General features: G+C 36.7%; 1 protein-coding gene across 1 annotated transcript in view; it reads right to left on the bottom strand.

The window, feature by feature from the left end:
- LOC149789708 (uncharacterized) overlaps positions 1–23,049 on the bottom strand; it is a 71,771-nt gene that overhangs the window by 32,635 nt on the left and 16,087 nt on the right. The window contains exons 6-7 of the mRNA XM_089971712.1: positions 16,634–16,794; positions 826–953 (exon numbers count right to left, since the gene is read on the bottom strand). Coding sequence (XP_089827838.1) covers positions 826–953; positions 16,634–16,794 — 289 coding nt within the window. The remainder of the gene's footprint in view (positions 1–825; positions 954–16,633; positions 16,795–23,049) is intronic.

Raw genomic sequence — 23,049 nt, 5'->3', positions numbered from 1 at the left:
TCCATGAATGCTATATGTATATCGATGCTCACTTTATGCCTATCCATCAACACTATATGCTTATCCATCAACACTATACTCTTGTCCATTAACTCTCTATGCCTATACATCAACCCTATATGCCACTCAATCAACACTCTATGTATACCCATTAACAGTATATGTATATCCATCAACAATATATACCTATCCATGAAACCTCTAAGGCAATTCATCAACACTATATGCCTATCCATCGACACTATCTGCCTATCCATCAACACTATATGCCTATCCATCAAGACTATATACCTATCCATCAGCACTACCTGCCAATTTATCAACAATATGTGCCTATTTGTTTACACCACTTTTCTATTCATCAACACTATATACCTATCCATCAGCACTACCTGCCAATTTATCAACAATATGTGCCTATCTATTTACACAGCATTTCTATTCATCAACACTATACGCCTATCCATCACCATGAAATGCATATCCATCAGTACTCTATACTTGGAAATTAACACTATATGCCTACATATTTAAACTACATGCTTTTATGCTTACATTATAAGTCTATTCGTCAGTATTATATACCTGTTCATCAACACTATGTGCCTATTTCAAGGAATACAGTCATATTCAACTAAATAAAATCACTATCCATCAACACCACATGCCTATTTACAGAATATAGTAGGGTCAATACATGTGCAATGTCAATTCAACATAATATAGTAGGGTCAATACAACAGAATATGGTAGGGTCAATACAAAAGGATATAAAAGGGTCAATACAAGTGCAGTAATAAAACTTCAGGAGTTCTATAAACATACCTTGGGCTCATTTCCTTTTTCAGAGAATGACCTTGGCTTTGCAATGATATTTAATTTCTCCATTAGGAGCAAGATATGGTCCTTGTGTTCATGGAATTCCCTGTGGTTTTCCTCCGTCCAGATGGCATCTAGAAATGAAAATAATGACACCATAATAACAAGTCATTTTTAAGTTGTAATATAAATATCATGTAGATGAATAAATGCAGTAATATAAATATCATCTAGATGTATTAATGCAATAATATAAATATCATGTAGATGTATAAATGCAGTAATATAAATATCATCTAGATGTAATAATGCAGTAATATAAATATCATGTAGATGTAATAATGTAGCAATATAAATATCATGTAGATGTATTAATGTAGTAATATAAATATCATGTAGATTCATTTTTAAGTAGTAACATAAATGTCATATAGATATATTAATGTAGTAATATAAATATCATGTAATTGTATAAATGGAGTTATCTAAATGTCATGTAGATGTACTTTCATTAACTTTACCACTAAGTTTTTTTGGCTTACAATTTCACAGAAAAATATTACATGTACAAGCATGTGTATATACTTCATATCTGTCAGTAACACATTAAAATTACTGTTACATGATTGTACATTTAAGGGTACATATTCATAATTGTCAGTGTCATAAAAAATGGCTGTAATTTCAATGTCAAATATTTTTCTCATAGAATTTCTAGTTGTTTCTAGTCTGAAACTAAAATTATGTGATATATACAAACTTCAGGCACTCAAACTATGACCATCTGATTACTTGGCATCACTCAAATGACTTGCCTTTGGAGAAAAATTTAAACCAAAGATTTAGTCTCAGTCACTTTGTAGTTACACTACATACTGAAATGACTTACCTGTGGGGAACAATTCAAACCAAATGTTTAGTGTTAATCATTTTGAAGTTATACCACATACTCAAATGACTTACCTGTGGAGAAAAATTCAAACCACAGGTTTAGTGTCAATCATTTTGAATTTACACTACATACTCAAATGACTTATCTGTGGAGAAAAATTCAAACCAAACATTTATTGTTAGTCATTTTGAAGTTACACCACATACTCAAATGACTTACCTGTGGAGAAAGATTAAAACCAACCGTTTAGTCTCAGTCATTTTGAAGTTACACTACATAATCAAATGACTTACCTGGGGAGAAAAATTCAAAATAAACGATTAGTGTCAGTCATTTATAAGTTGCACTACATACTTAAATGACTTACCTTAGGAGACAAATTCAAAACCTATCGTTCAGTGTTAGTCATTTTGAAGTTACACTACATACTCATATGATGCAGTATCAGTACTGAGCTTACCAATTACATTATAACGTAAGATAATTTTAATTTAAAAATCAGATAATGTGGGGTAAATTTTGGTTAATTTAACTGTCCCATATGCCTGATACTTTTATGTGGGCATATATACAATCTTGTACAATTCTAGTTTGCTTCTTTTAATAAAATATGATGACTCCTTGTGAATACACAAAAAGTTTTATATCATGCAATGTCTTAGAACAGCGGGTGTGTAGAACAAAACAACCACACGGTTCAATATACAGTCAAAACTGTCAATACCAGTTAGACACTATATGCCTAGCCATCAACACTAAAAATATATCAGATGGGCGTTTGCAAACAATAGACTTGTCAAACATGTCAATAACAGTTACTCACAGAAACATGCCAGCTGGGCTTTTGCAAATAAAAGACATGTCAAATCTGTCAGTAGCAACACATACAGGAACATGCCAGTCTGACTTTTGCAAACAAGAGGCTTGTCAACTCCGTCAATAGTAAATACACACAGAAACATACAAGACCGGCTTTTGCAAACAAGAGAGTTGTCAAATTTCTCAATGTCAGTTACACAGAATCATACAAGACCGACTTTTGCAAACAAAAGACTTGACAAATCTGTCAACAGCAATTACACACAGAAACCAGCCAGATGGGCTTTTTCACCATAAAAAATCTTTGCACCATAAAAGAAGCCCGGTTTGAAAGTGAATTATTCTCAATTAAAGCCATTTATCTAAGCCATTAAAACATTTCGTGTTTATCTGCTTATCGTCTAATTGTGATTGACATTGTTTGTGATCAATATTGTTTCATTGTTTGTAATCAACAGAACATTCTTTCTTGTGGAACGCATCTTCTTGGATTCAAAACAATAACCTAATAATAAAGCATCTGTCAACATTGATCATAATCAAACTCCTCAGTTCCCCTGATGAATTAAACTCATTTACCAAGTTTCACAGAAACTTGATGAGGGATATCAGGCACATGGAACTTTCTCCAGGCATTGGTACAGATTAGCAATTGTTAAAGCCCCGCACCACCCCCGATGAAGTCAATAGGTGGACAATACCAGGTCGTGGGCTGGATCAGGCCTATGGGTAGTAAATTACCTGCTTTAGATCTTAAGACGTAACAAAATGAATCTGATGCAAGGCATTCGATTAATATGATCATTTCTTATGTATTATGGAACCTTTCTACAACAATTACTATGTGGTCCTTAAAGTGGCAACTCTTATTACAGCACCTGTCTACAACAATGATACTATAATCTTATTTACCAAGGTTAGTCTAATGGAATTTGGAACTTCAAGTGGTAACACATGTAGCAGTAGTTGTTGTTGTAAGGTTTAACGCCATTTTTCAGCACATTATAGGCTATACATGGCGGTCAGCATTAATGGTGGATGAAGAACCCAGGAAAACCCCTGGACAGAACCACTGATCCACGAGAAACTACTGGCAGGCTTTTTTACATACCCACATTGGCCGAATATGAGACTCAAACCCACGCTGACAGAGATGAGATGGCAGTGATCCGTAACGGACAGCGCCTTAGACCACTCAGCCACTCGGGCCCTCACTTGTAGTAGTTCTAAGCTGTCTATGACAATGATAATATAAGCTTACTTACCAATGTAAATGAAATATGGACTTCTGAGAATTTAATAACATAATCCCATATTCCTTGTGTGCCTCGAGTATGGACTCCTGTACAGTAAGAGGTCATTGGCAATGGATGGACGTCACATGATCCATGAAAGACTATAGCAAAAGCTCAAATGGCCTTTACTCATGGTGAAACAAAAAGAGGAAAGCTATTTGCCTTTTTCAAGATCTTAATTGGATTCTAAAACTATGTTTCTAGTATGGATACAACGTAAAAATGTTTATTATCTGCTTTGTGCTTTTTATCACAAATTATGTATACAGCACATGGGAGTAAATTCCAATTTATCAAGAATGGAGCATGCGTCAATGATGGTTTTGTTGTACCACTAGACTACCAAAATGACATGCTCTCTGCTTCATGAATCTGGTTTTGTCCAGGATGCTTTGACAACTTTCTGGTAGTTGTTCTTGGAATAAATAAGTTGAAAATTAGTTGCCCGTTTCGGTTTTTCACAATTAATGACTTTTATTTTTTTTTCCAATTTATTTATAACAAAACTGGAAATGGGTTTATTGTTGTTATCATGCGAATATTGGACCTCTGATTCAATGAGCAGTTAGGTTGTGAGATTTGTGTAGACATAACTCGAAATAGAAATAGTGAGTACCAGGTTGAGTTTCATCAACAATGTAGTAATTTCATTTGATCTATGAGGTGAGTAAAGACGTAATGCTGATAATACTCGACTACTACTGGAGTGTAAGGAATGCTCTATATGGATGTAATTGTGGGGAGGCTGAGAAAACATGTGTGCATTTTGGATGGGCAATGATTGTTGAAGATATATTTTACTAAGAGAATTGGTTTATTCTTTGAAAACGTTGCTCCAATCATAATACATTCAGAGAATAAGTAAGAGATAGAGGGAGGTAAATCTCCTTACTCTGTAGATACCATCACCGATCCCTTTAGGTATAAGAGACAGCTTGTATGTAACCCGACTGGAAGGGACTTCATCTGTCAGTAAGTCACTTTAAATAAAGAACAAATTTCCCATTCCACATATATCCAGAAGAAGTCGAAAAGCGGCTTCTTAGGAAGTTGTTGACTGACCTGGAATTGGGATCTGCTGAGCTTTGGAAATATATGGGTCCAGAAGATCAATTTAAGCTTTTTGGGATGACAAATCTTGGGGATAAAAGCTAGATAATGTGGACCCGGATCTCCATCGCACTGCCTGAATATTGTTGGTTAGAGAACAGCTCTGGTTAAATACTATACTGCTGGCAACTGCTCTAACCTTGTCAATTGAAATGCGTAAAAAGGTCATATGAGTTGGCATGATTTCTTCATATGCATGGCGAGATAGTCTATGTTGACATACACCCATGTTCTTTCGTCAGAGATAGCATAGGCATGATCTCCCCCTACGGATCTTGTTCTATTACGGCACCACTTCAAACTGGGTGTTGAGCTGATGTGTCTAGAATAGACGGAGGTTTCATGATGAAAGTCTGAATACTGTGTAAGGAAGCCTGTTCTTGGCGATGATAGAGGATGCAGTCCTAAGTAAAGTCTGGATATTGTGGAAGGAGGCCTGTTTTTGGCAATGATATAGGATGCAGTCATAAGTAAATTATGGTTACTGTGGAAGGAAGCCTGTTCTTGGCAATGATAGAGGAAGCATTCATAAGCCGTGTTACTGCGGAAGGAAGCCTGCTCTTGGCAACGATAGAGGATGCAGTGATAAGTAAGGTCTGGTTCCGGTGGAAGGAAGCCTGTTTTTGGCAATGAGAGAGGATGCAGTCATACGTAAAGTCTGGTTCCTGTGGAAGGAAACCTGTTATTGGCAATGATAGAGGATGCAGTCATAAGTAACGTATGGTTACTGCGGAAGGAAGCCTGTTCTTGGCAATGATAGAGGATGCAGTCATAAGTAAAGTCTGGTTACTGTGAAATGAAGCCTATTCTTGGCAATGATACAGGATGCAGTCATTAGAGGATGCATCCATACGTAAAATCTGGTTACTGTAGAAGGAAGCCTGTTCTTGGCAATGATAGAAGATGCAGTCATAAGTAAAGAATGGTTATTGTGGAAGGAAACCTTTTCTTGGCAATGATAGAGGATGCAATCGTAAGTAAAGTCTGGTTACTGTAATAGGGAGCCTGTTTTTGACAATGATAGAGGATGCAGTCATAAGTAAAGTCTGCTTTCTGTGGAAGGAAGCCAGCTTGCAATGATATATAATACAGTCAGAAATAAAGTCTGGTTACTGGGGAAGGAAGCCTGTTATTGGCAAAGAAATAATTTGCAGTCATAACTAAAGTATGGTTACCCATGGAAGGAGGCCTTTTCTTGGGAATGAAAGAAGATGCACCCCGAAGTAAGCTCATCTTGTCGGAACTATGTAGTTTGGGTCTGCTGCATGCATTTCAATAATTCTGCCCGAAGTCACTAATGTCATGAGGAAGCAGCCTTGTATTAAAGGCATTCCAGAGGTACCCCTGAAAGAGGTTTCAAAGGGGTTTTGTCCAACCAGATTAATTGCAAGCAGAGGTTGCACTTTGGGCACAGAGCTAAAGTATTTGGCTGTGTATATTGTTACCTATTCCACTTCGTTGCAAACAATTCCACCAATGGCGGGTCCCATCGGATACACAACAGAGTGACAACATAGGGATGGGGAGACAATTCTGTCTGTATTAGTTTAATGTTCCAGGACAAAGAATTAGCTAGTATGAATAGGAATGCTTGGAAATGGTGAACTTCAACATCAATTTGTTGTTAACCATACCACTTCAGAAAGTCCTATGTCAGGATGCAATGGGCTGAGGACCTGGTTCCTCCTTGTCGTTATGTAGGCCTGTTGGACAGAATGAGGACTTACCATTTAAACATTGCTGCTACCAGTGAAAGGCATTCAAAATGACCTTCATCGCCAGAACATTGTTATGCAGATTTCATACTGGGGAGACCATGAAAACACTGGTTTTCCGAAAGGATGGTAATAGATGAGCTCCCTAGCCTTCTATTTTCCAGAGATGCTCCCATGATTTTAACTTAAGGATGGATTTCCTCCACCCACTCCCCTTGTCAAAATAATAAAAAGGGGGTGGGGAGTAGAACAAAGATGATGGGAAGGATAAAATGACCACAGTTCAATATATATATACACATCAATATCCATCTCTTTCTTCCTAAACCACTCTGTAAGACTTCTATTGAAATCAAAATATTTAACAGATGCATCAAATTTTATATGTAATAGTAGGTTTATTAAAAATATGCAATTTACTTTTAAATTGTATTTTAATTTCGCTTGTTTTTCTGTTGTTTCCACATTTAATTTCAAAATACATGTACTGCCAAAACGTGATGCTGATTGGCATGCTTTCTGTTTTGTTCCATCCATCATCTACACTGGATTCCAATTTAACGTCATTTTGTTTGTTCCAAATCACTCACTTGTTTCTCTGTTAATACGTTCTGAGTTCCTATATTCTGATATATTTCCCGACTTTAAAAATAAATTGCCTTCATTGCTATGATCAGCCAGTATTAGCCGAACTATATTTCTATCTAGAGATGAACAACGTTGAGATTCCACTTTTTTGGGTCTTCCATATAGGCCATATTATAAACGCGCATTTGCAAAACTTTGTTTATCCAAATTTCAAACCTTGACACAATGCTTGTTACGGGGCCTAATGTGCAAACAGTTACGAAAAAGTGTGCATCCTGACAAGCGGTATAACATTTTTACCACTTACACAAGTATTTTGAGGGTGAACGGCTGAATAGAGTTGTATCCTGGGTAAATTTTAATATGCATGACATACAATTAATGTGGGAGTTCCCACACATCGTCACTTTTCAAGTGCGGGAATTCGTAAAAGTTTGCGTGAATCAAACACCCTGAGAGCATCTCTGGTAATTGCAACATTACAAATTGTAATCCCAGGTGGTGGTACTTACATAGATATACCACAAGTGAGCCAACTTTGGTTGCACCAAGTCTGCAGATGGTAACTCAGTTATGTGCAGAAGGTTAGGGGTTAGTCTAGTAGACAGACTTTCGGCCTCCGACATGAAAGAAGAATAATTTGCCATGGTGCATAAAAGGGTAATCTAGAATAAAGAAATCTGCTGTGTCGAGAAAGCCTAGTAGGCAAAGAAATTCCCATCCAGTTAGAGTCTCCATCGAAAGTAAAGATGCCACCATGGTTCGGACTTTCAATGCCCACTCATGACGGAGATGAATTATGTTTACCTGTATATTGAACTTCATACCTAGGTTAAGAAATTATTAAGATGGTACTAGGTTGGATTTTATCCTTGTTGATGGGAAAGCCTAGATGTTTAAGCAGTGTAACATGATTTATCATGTAGTGATTTAAAATACAACTATAGCTGGTATTTTTGCAGGATGTCATCCAGGTAGCATGACTGGCAGCTGTATAAATGGTTCGGACATGCGGCATTATATGGTTCATGAGATGAATGAAGACCCAAGGACTGTTGATGAGTCTAAATGGAAGTGCTCTTAATTGGTATGCAATGTCATTGTATGGTGAACCACAGGAACTGAATCGATTCCTGGTGAATAGTGACATGAAGGTAAGCATCTTTTAAGTCGACACTGATGGCAAAGTCTCCCTATTGGAAGGCATTCAACATGTGCTACTGTGTTTCCACTGAGAACCAAGTAGCATGAATAAAATGATTAAAGACGCTGAAGTTGATGACTCAATATAGAGTGTCATTTGCCTTTGGGACCAAGATAAGTCTCTATTAAAGCCCAGGAGAATTTATGTTATGAATAAATAATACTATACTTTTTGAAGAAGGTCATTTATTTCTTTCTGTAAGGTTGTGGTTTGAATGGGTCAGATTGGAGGGTCTGTAATTGGTGGGACTCTGGAGAGAGGATGAAGTGTGTGGAAATGAGGCAGACTAACCTGGAAACCACTTGACGAGTCCATAATTTGTCATGGCAAATCTTGTTTCATTTGGCAGCAAAGAATTTGAGCCATTCTCTGACTAGGATGTGTGTAAAAAGCAGAGTGGAGATGACATCATCTTATAAGAAAGCAAGCTCATGGAAGAAAAATGTTCCTTTGCCATGGTTTGTGAGGACTGGTTTTTGCTGGATGGAGGTTGAATAGGACATTTACCAGAGGTTTGTGTCCTATGTGTGGCTCTTGGATTCTTTTATTGATTTTCTGTGTTATCTATGTATCGATGGTGTGTTTGCTTGTATGCGGACATGTTTGATATGGCCATTAAATTATTAACCCCTACCGACAACTTAATGGGGCAGGAGGTTGTAGTCTACTGTCAAACTCTGTGGCGCCATGGTCATGCATGATACACTAACGTGGGTGGTACTGTATAAAGGAAGATAATTGTAGCTCTACAATGACACCAAATAATCTGGAATATCTAGCTGCACTACAAGATACTGATAAAAAAAAACTCATTTAGTGGACCCGACTGTTTTCTACTCAAAATTCGCCCATAGTCGGAATCTGATTTTGTGTCCGGATTTTAGACCTTTTGGTCTCAGATCTAAAGCAAACCAGTATGAACTGCAAACATACAGATGAGCCTTTGCAAAAAGTAGGATAAGATGGGCATTTGGAATCAAGAGTGGTCTCGATAGAAAAATAATGGCTCCATTTAGCACAGCCCCCACCCCAACACTCCAACTTTTACCCTTCTGCTCATGCGGAAGTAAAATAGCCAATGAAAAACGATGTTTCTAACAAAACTAGGCAGAAAGATATTGAAAGATCGCAGGGGATTTGGTATTTTCGGATCTATTCGGAAATAGCTTTCAAAATGTTTCCTACTCGATTTTCAGGCAAAAATGACAAAAACCTCCAGGGGTTAAAGACTGTGCTAGCAGCTTCGCCTTATGTTGGTCCTTAAGGAAAGTGGAGGCTGAGAGAAAACTGAGTCACTTACCGCCAATTGTAAATTTGTAGTTGTTGTTTCATCATTGGCCAAAGTGTTTTTAGTGACTCTGTTCATCACTGGCTATTCGTAGAAGACGATAAGCCTTCTGTTTGAAGATAGCCATATAGACAAAGTGCAGCACAGAACCTACAGCTAAAATACTCTGCACTAACTGCTCAGTGTCATCAAAGGCCAGCCAGACCTTACATATTGAACGTGGCGTTTAATCTCCAGAAGATGAGAGATCATAGTCACCTGCTAGGATTTCTAAACGTAAGGTAGTATCACTGACATGAACTAAATGGGAGTCACTTTTGTGAGAAGAAAAGTCGGTTAATGCTTGGATCATGTAGTTGATAATGAAGATAGTTTAGAATGGCTGTAATCCTTCCAGACTGCAGAAGCAATCTGAGGTTAGTTTCCCCCTTTCTCGAAACAAGAATAAAGATTCAGGTGGTCTGGTCTACGTAGTTAATAGAGTGGGAGGAGGAGTGCTGAAATCAAGGGTAAAAGGTGGAATACTTCCTCATTAGAGGATCAGAAGCATGATTCTTCCTGTGATATCGTATTGTCTAGAACTGATGACATTACTTGAGAGCAACCATCATCGTTATTGCTGGTCTGAGGTGAGGCTGAGGTCTTCTGTAATGCCTGGGAATTAGCTGGTGAAGAGTGAAAATGTCTGCAGCTCATGAAACATAGATCGCCCGAAATATAAACCATGACTCTGAAATGGTCCCTGTGTAAGGAGTCTCTTCTCATGGCAGAACGAGAGGTATTTGCAAAACAACATCTCATTAATGCACATAATGCTATAGGTCAGGTTTGACATACTGGAAGCTTTGTTGCTGTTTAGGCATTGACACTGAAATGGAAATAAGCCCTATGTTTATGGCGAGGTGTCATCCGACTTGTAAGGTTAGGATGGGTTACATTTGTTTGATCCATGTAAATGCTTGTCAGAGGGAACAGTTCGCAGTTTATTTAGCTTTCCTTCGCTAGCATGCGATAAAAATGGAGATGACTCCTGAAGAGAAAAACACCATAAGAATTGCCAATAAGGCTGAATCCAGTGGTGGTTACTTGGTTGCTGCAATCGTCTCCGATGCTGAAGGGTGACGTGTCAACTTATCTCCCTTGTGTTCCATAAAACCTTGCACCAAATTTCGCATGCAGACTGATGTCATTATCCATCGCTGTGCATTTTCGGCTTTGCCCATGGTTCTAATCTGTAGGACAAATAGAGCAGAGCACAACAAACTGGGGAGCCCTGCACACGTCATTTGAATGCAATGTTGCTGCAGAGCTGTATGTTAAGTTGGCCCAGCAATATATAACAGCCAGTATAATAAGCAATGAAGTGCATAGGAATTATAATGACAATACCATTTATGGGAACAATACATTATACGGCTGGATACCTGCACATGTCTTGTTTAGATATTGTGAGGGTGAAGGGCTAAGTGAAATGAAAGTTACCTGGAAAAAATGTGATAGCCGACAACCTTAATGCTAATACTACCTGTCGGAAAAGTCAAGAACGACATGGGCATGTAGAACCATTGAAGAATAGTATCCGGATGCTAAGAACTCCTAGGTAAATAAATTATTGGTAGCAGATGAGCTAATAAAGAATTGTGTCCTTGTATGATATAAATTACAATAACACCTGTAGGAAGGCACAAAGATGGCCTGTACAAATCAGTTTAGTGCACTTGGTTTTGAACAAGGGGTGTGGTACAGAGTTATACCATATGATAATTACCTGGAAATTATAGATCATATCAGATGAGCTAACACAGACATGTAGTGTCCAGAGATAATATATTTATATTTGTACCTGTAAGAAGGCTCAATGGCAGCCTCTACAAGTACAATCATGGAAGCATGGTGTCAAGAGTGCTTAGAATGCCTCGGTAGTGAACACTCACCTGGATGAACAATTAATAACACAATTATACAGATATAATGGGGGTCTGAAAGGAATAAAGACTTGCACGCATAACAATTTTACAGCTCTAATCTATCCAGTGAAGACATATAGGATATCCATGTAAGTGACGGAGTGCTTTAAGATATGCAAAGTTGACTAAGTGTTAGCAAGTTGAAAGGTAGAAAATTGTAGGATTAAGGAAGACAGAGAGTTTGGAAACAAGAGATGGCATATACTTTCATTGAGCTGAAAAGACTCTTACAACTGAGAATTATGTGCTTTCAAGATGAAACTAGCTTTGCAAGCTCTCGAGAGAACGTTCTCTTCGTACGAGTGGAGGCAGTAACTGGCAGGTTCATGGTTTTTGCTGTCAATCCTTATGCTTAAGTGGGTGATCACTCTGCCTGACCATCAGCTAGGTTGGCAGACAACTTATATCTTCATTTAGTTAGCAGTAGTACATTTGATGGTTGGATTTGTGAGGTAGTAGTAGTTCTCTTAAGATATTATGATTGAGTAATGTATTCAAAGAAAAAACTCGCATTGATAAACATTGTTTGAAGATCACATGTATAGAACATCGCCAAACGTAACTGCAAAATATATTTTCCACTGGACTTTTGTCAATTTGATTATTTGATCCCAAATGTAAACAGGGAAAAAGATAATTGGGACAAGAATGCAGGCACCCGAGAAGAAATAACATGAAATCAGTATTAGAGATTTATCAATGGGATACAGTCAATTTTTAAAAATCAATCCAGTCCTAAATATGAACAATTTATGGAAAATCACTTACAGTGGATACAAGTTTCACCTATGTACCAGTTTAAATTTGTTTTAAATAAAATTTAAATTTGAGCGCATTTTCTAACAATTAATGTTTAAATGATTTAAATGGTGTCCCATTACTGATACCTTGAAACAAAAAACATATTTTTCAGATCGTACAGTGCACATAAATATCACTTTAACAATTAATATAGTGTCCCAAGGAATATTTTGTCCCATAATATATTGTAAATTCTGTATGCTACCTCCCGCAGAAAATGGAGTATTTATTTAAATAAACTGTATGTACTGTGAAGTTTCTTGCTTGTATAAACATCTTATTATCAAATAGTTGTTGTTGTTCTAGGGTTTAATGTCATTTTTCAGCACAAGATAGGCTATACATAGCGGCCAGTATAAATGGTGGAAGAAGAACCCGGGATATAAAATATATAAAAAATGAATTGATGCAATAAACGTACCATGTTGTTAGGTGACACTTGTATGTTGCTGTTCACATCAAAATTCTCCACAAATTTCAGAATAAGTGCATTCCAGGACCAAAAAATGTATTTGTTTCTGGTTTTTTCCTTTTCTCTTTTTTCATTGTTTCTTCTGTCTCTTTAATCGAGTTCAGATTGTTTTAAGAGGACAATTATTGAAATGTGTGAGTGTTTTCACTGAGCAACCTCATATGTATACAGGGCCAAGTTGACTGAAAAGGCAAATAGTGTTGCATGGATCAGGCAACAACACTGTGTGTATCTAGGGCAAAGTTTAATTGGAAAACAAATAGTCTACTAGGACCAGCCATAAACATAAAGCTATACAAGCAAAGTCATCTTGGAAAGCAAAATAATAATTTACCTGGACCAGACATCAACATTATATGCAACTCCAACAAAGCTAACTTGAAACGCAAATGGACAAGACAACAACATAACGTATCTTGAGTAGTTGATTTGAAAAGCAAAAAGTGTTTGTCTGGACTATGCATTACATCGTATGTGTTCAGCGTAAAGTCAAATTCGAAAGTAAATAGTCTTTAACTGGACCAGAAAAAATTATTTTAAAGAAGAGCAAAATAAATACAACCCCCCACCATTTAACTGTTCCCTACACAGGTAAAACACATTATACACATAATTGTTTTATTCTTTCACCCAGACCCTAACATTAACATGATCCTTCATCGAGAACAGTACAAAGCCATCCACAATGTTTGTGGCCTGTCTGTGATGAAGACATACTGTTACTGTGTGGGAATCATTTAATAGTCTTCTAGACAAGTCTGTGATGAAGAAATAATGTTATTTTGTGGGAGTCATTTAATAGTTTTCTTAGACATGTCGGTGATGAAGGAATAATGGTATTGTCTTGGAATCATTTAATAGTCTTCTAGACATGTCTGTGATGAAGAAATAATGGTATTGTGTGGGAAACATTTAATAGTCTTCTAGACATGTATGTGATGAAGAAATAATGATATTGTGTTGGACTCATTTAATATTCTTCTAGACATGTCTGTGGTGAAGAAATAATGGTATTGTGTGCGAACCATTTAATAGTCTTCTAGACATGTCTGTGATGAAGAAATAATGGCATTGTGTGGGAATCATTTAATGGTCTTCTTGACATGTCTCTGATGAAGAAATAATGCTATTATGTGGGAATCATTTAATAATCTTCTAGACATGTCTGTGATGATGAAATAATGGTAGTGTGTTGGAATCATTTAATAGTCTTCTAGAAATGTCTGTGATGAAGAAATAATAGTATTGTGTGGGAATCATTTAATAGTCTTCTAGACATGTCTGTGATGAAGAAATACTGGTAGTGTGTTGGAATCATTAAATAGTCTTCTAGACATGTCTATGAGGAAGAAATAATGGCATTGTGTGGCAATCATTTAATATTCTTCTAGACATGTCTGTGATGAAGAAATAATGGTATTGTGTTGGAATCATTTAATAGTCTTCTAGACATATCTGTGATGAAGAAATAATGGTATTGTGTTGGAATAATTCAATAGTCTTCTAGACATATCTGTGATGAAGATGTAAGAGTATTATGTGATAATCTTTGAATAGTCTTCCAGACATGTATGTGATGATGAAATAATGGTACTGTGTTGGAATCATGTAATAGTCTTCTAGCCAGATAGCTTAAATATTTGCACATAAAAAAAATATTTCCTCACTCAGTGATCTTCACCCACAGCCACCAACATCAACTGAATTCTTCTTTGCTATAAGTGCATGCCACCCCAAAAACGGGGTCCAATTTCATGGTCTGTGATGCATAATCAGTGTTACTGTCTGAAAATTATTTATCTTGTTTCAGTCATATATTTTGATACTTGAACTTTGAAACAAAAATCAAAAGCTTTTTCAGGTGTCATATGCAAACCATTTACAATGCTTGGTTATGATATATCATGTAGTACTAATGTCATTTTGCAGATACCATTGTTTTGAGTCCAAGGGATTGACCTTTCATCTGTACAACCCAAAATTAAAACAGTTCTTCCTTGCTTCAAGTGCAAGCTATGCACAAAGTATGATACATGTAGATAGCGAGTAAACCATTTTCTTCCTTTCAACCAATGACCTTCACATTTAAGCTTTCTAGCCAAATATTAATAGTCTTATTCCAAACCAAAGTGCCAGTTCTCACCCAAAATGATTATTGTGTGGAATTAGTTGATTCCAACAGATGGTTGAAAAGCCATTAATTAGTTCTGACAGATGGATGGACAACAAATTGGTACTGTGAGATGAATGGACAACAACTAATTGATATGAACAGATTAATGGACAGCACATACACGATACATACAGTTGAATGGAAAGCCACTAATTTGTACAATGAAATGGATCAATAACAAGTAAATGACACAGACAGCTGAATAGATAACTAATTGATAAAGACAGATGTATGGACAATAACTACTTGACACAAACATATCACCAACAACTGCTACATATAGACGGATGGGCAAAAATTCATTGATTCAGCTGACATCTAATTGGTACAGTCCTACAGATGAATGTTAATTACTGGTACAGACCGATGTATGGACAATTAATTGGTACAGACACATGGATGGTCAACAACTAATTGATAAACAGATGCATGGACAAGCTCTAATTAACACAAATATATGACAGCTAATTGGTACAGACAGATGGATGGACAACAACGTAACATAATATACTCAACCTTATGGAAAGAATTTTCAGACTGGACACTTTTATATTTTAACTTATCCTAAAGTATACCCCTTACCTAGCTGTGTTAGAAGTAATCTAAAAGTTGACAGCTTAACAAGGGGCAGATCATAATCATTGGGGCCCCGAGTGACCGAGTGGTCTAAAGTGCTCGCCGTCCCGGATCACCTCTGTCTGCATGGGTTCGAGTCCAAGGCTCGGCTAGTATGGGTACGTGGGAAAGCCTGCCAGTAGCTTCGCATGGGTCAGTGGTTCTTCAATGGGTTTTCCAGGGTTCTACCTCTACCAGTTATACTGGCGACCATGTATAGCCTATCTTATACTGACAAATGGTGCTAAATCCTAGAACAACAACAACAACCATTATCATTACCTGTCAAATGTTAGGAATAATCAAACCTTTTCACCAGGAATCATTTGTTGACCCATATTATGCAAATAATTGTAAAAGAAAAAAAAATAGAGTTCATAAAAAATAGTGCATGAATTTAGAATGAATATTTATATTTATTTCTAATTATTATCACATATCACCATATTGTTTTTATTTTAGTTTATTTCCAAGCAACAGTTGTTTTGCAACTAAGTCATTCTTTTGACAAATATATAATTAGTCTACAACAAAGGCAAACTGACCTGTAATACTGACTTGGCATGACATGCACTATCATTTTTTTAATTCACATGTTCAAGTCACACCTTCCATTAGGCCAAGGTCACAAAGATGTATTCTGGCAAACATCGTTTTCTTTGTAATACTGACTTGGCATAACATGTACTATCATTTTGTCAAGTCACACCTTCCATTAGGCCAAGGTCACAAAGATGTATCTTGACAAACATCGTCTTTGTTGTGGAACATCAAACATTTCCAAAGACAAAAAGCTCATCAGCTAGACTTAGACTACACATGAATTCGTAATCAAACATTTCCTAGTATTATTTTTAAAGCAAATAAATACAAACCTATCAGTTCATGGGTGAGTTTTCCTGTCTCTTCAAATTCATGCCACTTGCTTGTGATGGCAGGGTATTTTTTGATGAATGCCCCAGCTGTAATCAAAGACTTCAGGGCATCAATCAACCATTGTGGATCCAGCACAATATTCTCCCTCAATCCTTCAACACTGAAACCCACATACAAAAATATTGGTTATTGAGACGTCATACATTAATTTCCTTGTTCAGAACAAATCAACAAGCACTGATGTGTATTTTTATCTCAAGAAACCAAACAATGAGGTGATTGCTTTTGATATTTTTTTACAAACATACATCAATAAGATATATACATTAACACAAATTTACGTTCCTTGAATTATTATTAATTTACATGAAAAAATTCTAATCAGAAAATCTTTTTTTTTGTTGCCAGAAGAATCAGCTTGTTGTTAAAGAATTTGTGTAAGCTAATGTACAGTTCAAGACTATGTGGAAGCCAATAAATAAGTTCATAACTAAGTCCACAATGCTAGAAATGGTTAAGTGCTCTGCTGACTCTTTTTTATGGCTTACAATGTGAAAGAGAAATAACAAGTTATACAAAATAAAGATGTTTGCATTGAAACACAAAGATAACGAATATTCTTTTTGTTTTCTTGTGTTATGGATATTTCCATAAAAATGATGTAATTCAATATTCTTAATATGTTGATAACATGAACTGACCATTTGCTAACAGTTTTAACAGACTAGACTATTTTGCCGATGTGTGTTACCTTCTGACAAGTTTATATTGTCTATGTATGTATATAAGCAATACCATGTTTCTCATTCAAAATGTATTTAGATGATTTCCTACAAATAGGCTTGGTCTTTGAAACTGACGCCTGTATTTTCAATTCGAACTGACGCCTGTATTTTCAATTCGAACTAGACAGTCATGCTCAGCATTTAGAATTTTGAGGAAAACATGAGGAGAATCAGGTTGTTTTGCACCCTAGGATATGAGAGATATTCCATATCTGAAGTCTACTCTAATCAATGCATGGGGTGTATAATTGGTACACTGATCCATGTATGGGTATCTGATGGGAACACTTTTGAATTTATGGGTTGTCTGATAAGTACACTATTCATCGTATGGGGTGTCGGCTGGGTATACTATTCAATGTATCGTGTGTCTGATGGGTACACTATTCAATTTATGTGGTGTCTGAATGGTGCAATATTCAGTTTATATGGTGTCTGATGGGTGCAATGTTCAATGCATGGGAGTCTGATGGATGCACTGTTCAATTTACTCGGTGTCGGATGGGTAAACTTTTCAGTCTATGGGGTGTCTGATGGATAATGAAGTACACTTCTACTTGGAGAATAAAATAGCCCAGATGGTGTGACTTCTCTCCCCTGCCTTATTAGGGCGATGTGGTGGGAAAATAGGGACAGGTGTGTGTAGTGAAGTCAAATGTTTTGAATGTTCACAACAGTGGGTGATGATGCAGACCTGATAAATGAATGAATAACTAGCAAAGTGATCCTCTGAATGATATTCCGCTTAGAAGCTAGTGAAGAATTTCCCAGTGTTTATATAAGTACAAGTAAGACCTCGCATGAAAAACAACAAACATAAAGTCCATTCACCTAATTAATATACTCATTCACAGGTACAATACACGGCTAACATGCTGATGGTAACATGTCCCACTCTTCATTGTACCTGAAGTCTTTAATATGGATAGTGTACCACTCAATTAACATTTCATTCTTACTTCCATCAGGGGCCACGAGTGACCGAGTGGTCTAAAGCGCTCTCCGTTACGAATCACTGCCATCTCACCTCTGTCTGCGTTGGTTCGAGTCTAGGATTCGGCCAATGTGGGTATGTGAGAAAGCTTGCCAGCAGTTTCTCGTGGGTATTTATTTCTTCCAGGCTTTTTTTTCGGGTTCTTCCTCCACCATTAATAATGTCCGCCATCCATAGCCTATCATGTGCTGAAAAATAGCGTTAAACCCCACAAGAACAACAACTTACTTCCATCTGCAATGTATCTGTAGTCATTAATGTGTGAACTTTACCAATGAAGAATTTTATTCCTACTTCAGTCTGCACTGGTCAGAAGGGGACTTCTGAGAATGATATGTAGGTCTAGCATGGATAATCAATGTGAGCATAAACATAATTATCAACTCAAGATATTAAGACAGAAAATTTAGGTCACAGTGACTTTTGGTTTTAAGGGCATGAAAACAAAACAGCTGCATCCATTTACCAAGTTTCATGCCTGAAACACGAAAAAAAAACCTTTTAGCACAAAAAATGGGAACAAGCTGTTAGGCAAGAAATATAGGTCACTGGGACTTATTACATATAAAGATATATAACTTAATAAGATACATCCACTCACCAAGTTTAATGATTATTGGAAATCCATATAGACCAAGGCTATTCACTTGGCTGACATGTGGCTACATTTGAAAAATCTGTTTGCACTGTTGCCAACCGACTAGTCACACGCCGCCCATTGCATCAACTACCTAAAGGAGCTGGTCATATATATGTCAGGTGTCCATCATCTGTGATCATCTGTTTCTTTTATCAAGTAATTATAGGCAAAACTGGTACAATCTTATACTCTCACTGCTTCATCTTCTACAGTAACACAAATATTTATATTACCAATCATATTCATAATCTCATGTAGATAAATTGCCCACAATGCATTTGCAAACAGGCCAGATGTCCTAACTGGTACAATATTATACTCTTACTGCTTCATCTTTTACAGTAACACAAACATTTGTATTACCAATCATATCCAATATCATGTATATACTTTACCCACAATTCAAGCGTAAACAGACCACGTGTCTTAACTGGTACGATATTATACTCTCACTGCTTCATCTTCTACAGTAACATAAACATGTCTATTACCAATCATATCGATTATCTGATGTAGATAAATTACCCACAATGCATATGTAAACAGACACATTCTAACTGGCACAATAGTACACTCTCACTGCTTCATCTTCTACAGTAACACAAACATTGCTATTACCCGTCAGATCCCTCATCTCATGTAGATAAATTGCATACAATGCATGTGTATACATGCTACATGTTCTAACTGGTATAATATTATACTCTCACTGTTTCATTTTCTACAGTAACACAAACATTTATATTACCAATCAGATCCATAATCTCATGAAAATAAATTACCCACAATGCATGTGTAAATATGCCACACATCCCAAGTGTGACAAAATTGCTCTAAATTCTTCATCTTCTACAGTAACACACATTTATATTACCAATCAGATCCATAATCTCATGTAGATAAATTACTCACAATGCATGAATATACAGGACATACATCGTAACTGGATGGTTGGAAAAGCTAAGTGCACAATAGGGCATGCATTCTCCATATTATTATGTCTTACACTTACAATCATTTGTGTGGAACAATCAATAAGATATAAGGAAAACTCGTATGTAAGTTTAGCTACTGTTTTTGGAAGCGAAAGTTGCTTTAAGACTATTAGATCACACTATTCAGGAACATAATTTTAGTTAACTAATCCTGATACTATTCTTCACAGAATATTTTAGACTTGTACATTATGCATTTACTTATCACTGTACATACAATCTTTTCTGTTCTGGTCGCATGGCAGCAGTGAGAATAGTCTTTTAAAAACTGCCCATATGGCATCTGTGTGAATAGACAATTCTGTCTAGGTAACATTGCAAAATTCATTGTTATAAGCTAAATTCAGACCTGCCAACCCAAACAAGGCAGTTGTTTTCGTTTCCCGTAAACACCGGTTTTCACTAAGGTATAAGAAAATATGCAATGCTAGTGTGAAGCTGAAAAATAAGTAGTTAAAAACTTTAGCATTGGAAACTAATGCAGTAATGGTAAACATTATATTCAACTTAAATATTTGTAGATAACAAATAGACCTTACTTACCTCAAGTACAGTTGCATACACATCAGTTCTGAACCCTATGCACCTCAACGGCTTGTTACAATCTCTTAAATGACATCGTTCTTGGAATAATATTTTCCATTTCAATTGATGACAATATCGAATAAATGTAATTATGTTCCTTCCTACCACAAGACATACCCAAACAATGTAAGTATGTCCCTTACTGCCACATTACATACCCAATAAATGTAATTGTGTCCCTTCCTACCACAAGATATACCCAATAAATGTAATGGTGTCCATTCCTAAAGCAAGACATACCCAATAAATGTAATTGTGTCCCTTCCTACCAAAATACATACACAAAAATATAATTGTGTCCCTTACTACCCTGAGACATACCCAATAAATGTAACTGTGTCCCTTTCTACCACAAGACATACTCAGTAAATGTAATCGTGTCCCTTCCTACCACGATACATAACCGATAAATGTAATGGTGCCCTTACTGCTTTTTTTCACAAGACTCTGAATATTCCTGTTTTGTTCTTCAGTACTGATTATTACCAGTTTTTCAAGAGATTCATTTTCCCTTTCCTATTCAGTGTGTATCTGCTGTTGGAGACCATTTTTTGAAAAGTCCGGTTCCCTAACTCCATAGCCTTCAGCAAGCACCTAAATAATGGAGAGTGCATGTCTATATATCTCATTCATAACCTTCAGCAAGCACTTACTTCATGTAAAATGCATGTTTGTATATCTTAGCCACAACATTCATCAATCAATTAAGTCGTGGTTAATGAATGTCTGTATGTCTTAGCCACAGCCTTCAGCACTTAAATCACGGGGAATGCATGTCTGTAAATCGTATCCATAACCATCAACAAGCAATTAAGTCATGGAGAATGAATGTCTGTATATGGTAGCCATAACGTACAACAAGCAATTAAATCATGGAGAATGAATATCTGTATATCTTAGCCACAACCTTCAGCATTTAAATCGTGGATAATGCATGTCTGTATATCTTAGCCACAACTTTCAGCAAGCAATTAAGTCATGGAGAGTGCATGTATGTATATCATAGCCAGAACCTTCAGCAAGCAATTAAGTCATGGAGAATGCATGCCTGTATATCTTAGCCACAACTTTCAGCAAGCAATTAAGTCATGGAGAGTGCATGCATGTATATCATAGCCAGAACCTTCAGCAAGCAATTAAGTCATGGAGAATGCATGCCTGTATATCTTAGCCACAACCTTCATCAATTAAGTCATGGAGAATGCATTTCTGTATATCTTAGCCACAACCTTCATCAATTAAGTCATGAAGAATGCATGTCTCTATATCTTAGCCACAACCTTCATCAATTAAGTCGTGGTTAATGAATGTCTGTATATCTTAGCCTCAACCGTCAGCAATTAGGTCGTGGAGAATGAATGTATGTATATCTTAGCCACAACATTTAGTACTTCAATCATGGAGAATGCATATCTGTATATCTTAGCCATAGACTTCAGCAAGCAATTAAGTCATGTAGAATGAATGTCTGTATATCTTAGCTTCAACCTTCAGCACTTAAGTCATGGAGAATGCATGTTTGTATATCTTAGGTACAATCTTAAGCACATAAATCATGGAGAATGGATGTCTCTATATCTTAGCCACAACATTCAGCAATTAGGTCATGGATAATGAATGTCTATATATCTTAACCACAACCTTTAGCGCTTAAATCATGGAGGATGCATGTCTGTATATCTTAGCCACAAACGTAAGCACGTCAATCATGGAGAATGCATGTCTGTATATCTAAGCCACAACCTTTATCACTTAAATCGTGGAGAATTAACGTCTGTATATCTTAACCAGACCCTTCAGCACTTAAAGCGTGGAGAATGCATGTCTGTATATGTAAGACATCGCCTTTAGCAAGCAATTAAGTCATGGAGAATGCATGTCTGTGTATCTTAGCCACAACCTTCAGCAAGCAATTAAGTAATGGAGAATGCATATATGCATACCTGAGCCACAACCTTCAACAAGCAATTAAGTAATGGAGAATGGATGTCTGTATATCTTAGCCATAACCTTCAGCAAGCACGTAAGTGCAACTGACGACAACAATTCCTCCTTTAATGAGACTGAAGAGGACAGCAAAAAGAATGATCACTGTGAGACCCTTTTGTCAGTATGTTGTAGGCCAAACAAGGCCTTGACCAGGACACAAGTTCGTGCTGCAGCTGATATCCCTGCTTGGTATTAACTCATGTCCAGATGGGGGAAACTTGAGGAAACATGAATGCATGCAAGACCTGGAGGCAGATACCATCCATCAAGTGCAAAAGGATAACGCCAGGAAAAGTTCACTGAATATGGAGCAGCAGAAAATATGAATGTGAATGGGCCACATAAATTATCTCAAAGGGTTTGGACACGTCTGTGAGAAGAATATGGTAAGCTGTGTTTACTGCCTGATCAAACAATCCAGTTTTCT

The sequence above is a fragment of the Sinohyriopsis cumingii genome, chromosome 10 (genome assembly GCF_028554795.1).
Source record: "Sinohyriopsis cumingii isolate HCF-2022 chromosome 10, ASM2855479v2, whole genome shotgun sequence".
Classification (NCBI taxonomy): domain Eukaryota; kingdom Metazoa; phylum Mollusca; class Bivalvia; order Unionida; family Unionidae; genus Sinohyriopsis; species Sinohyriopsis cumingii.
The sequence above is the reverse complement of the archived record's forward strand: the minus strand, read 5'-3'. Positions and strand labels throughout refer to the sequence as shown.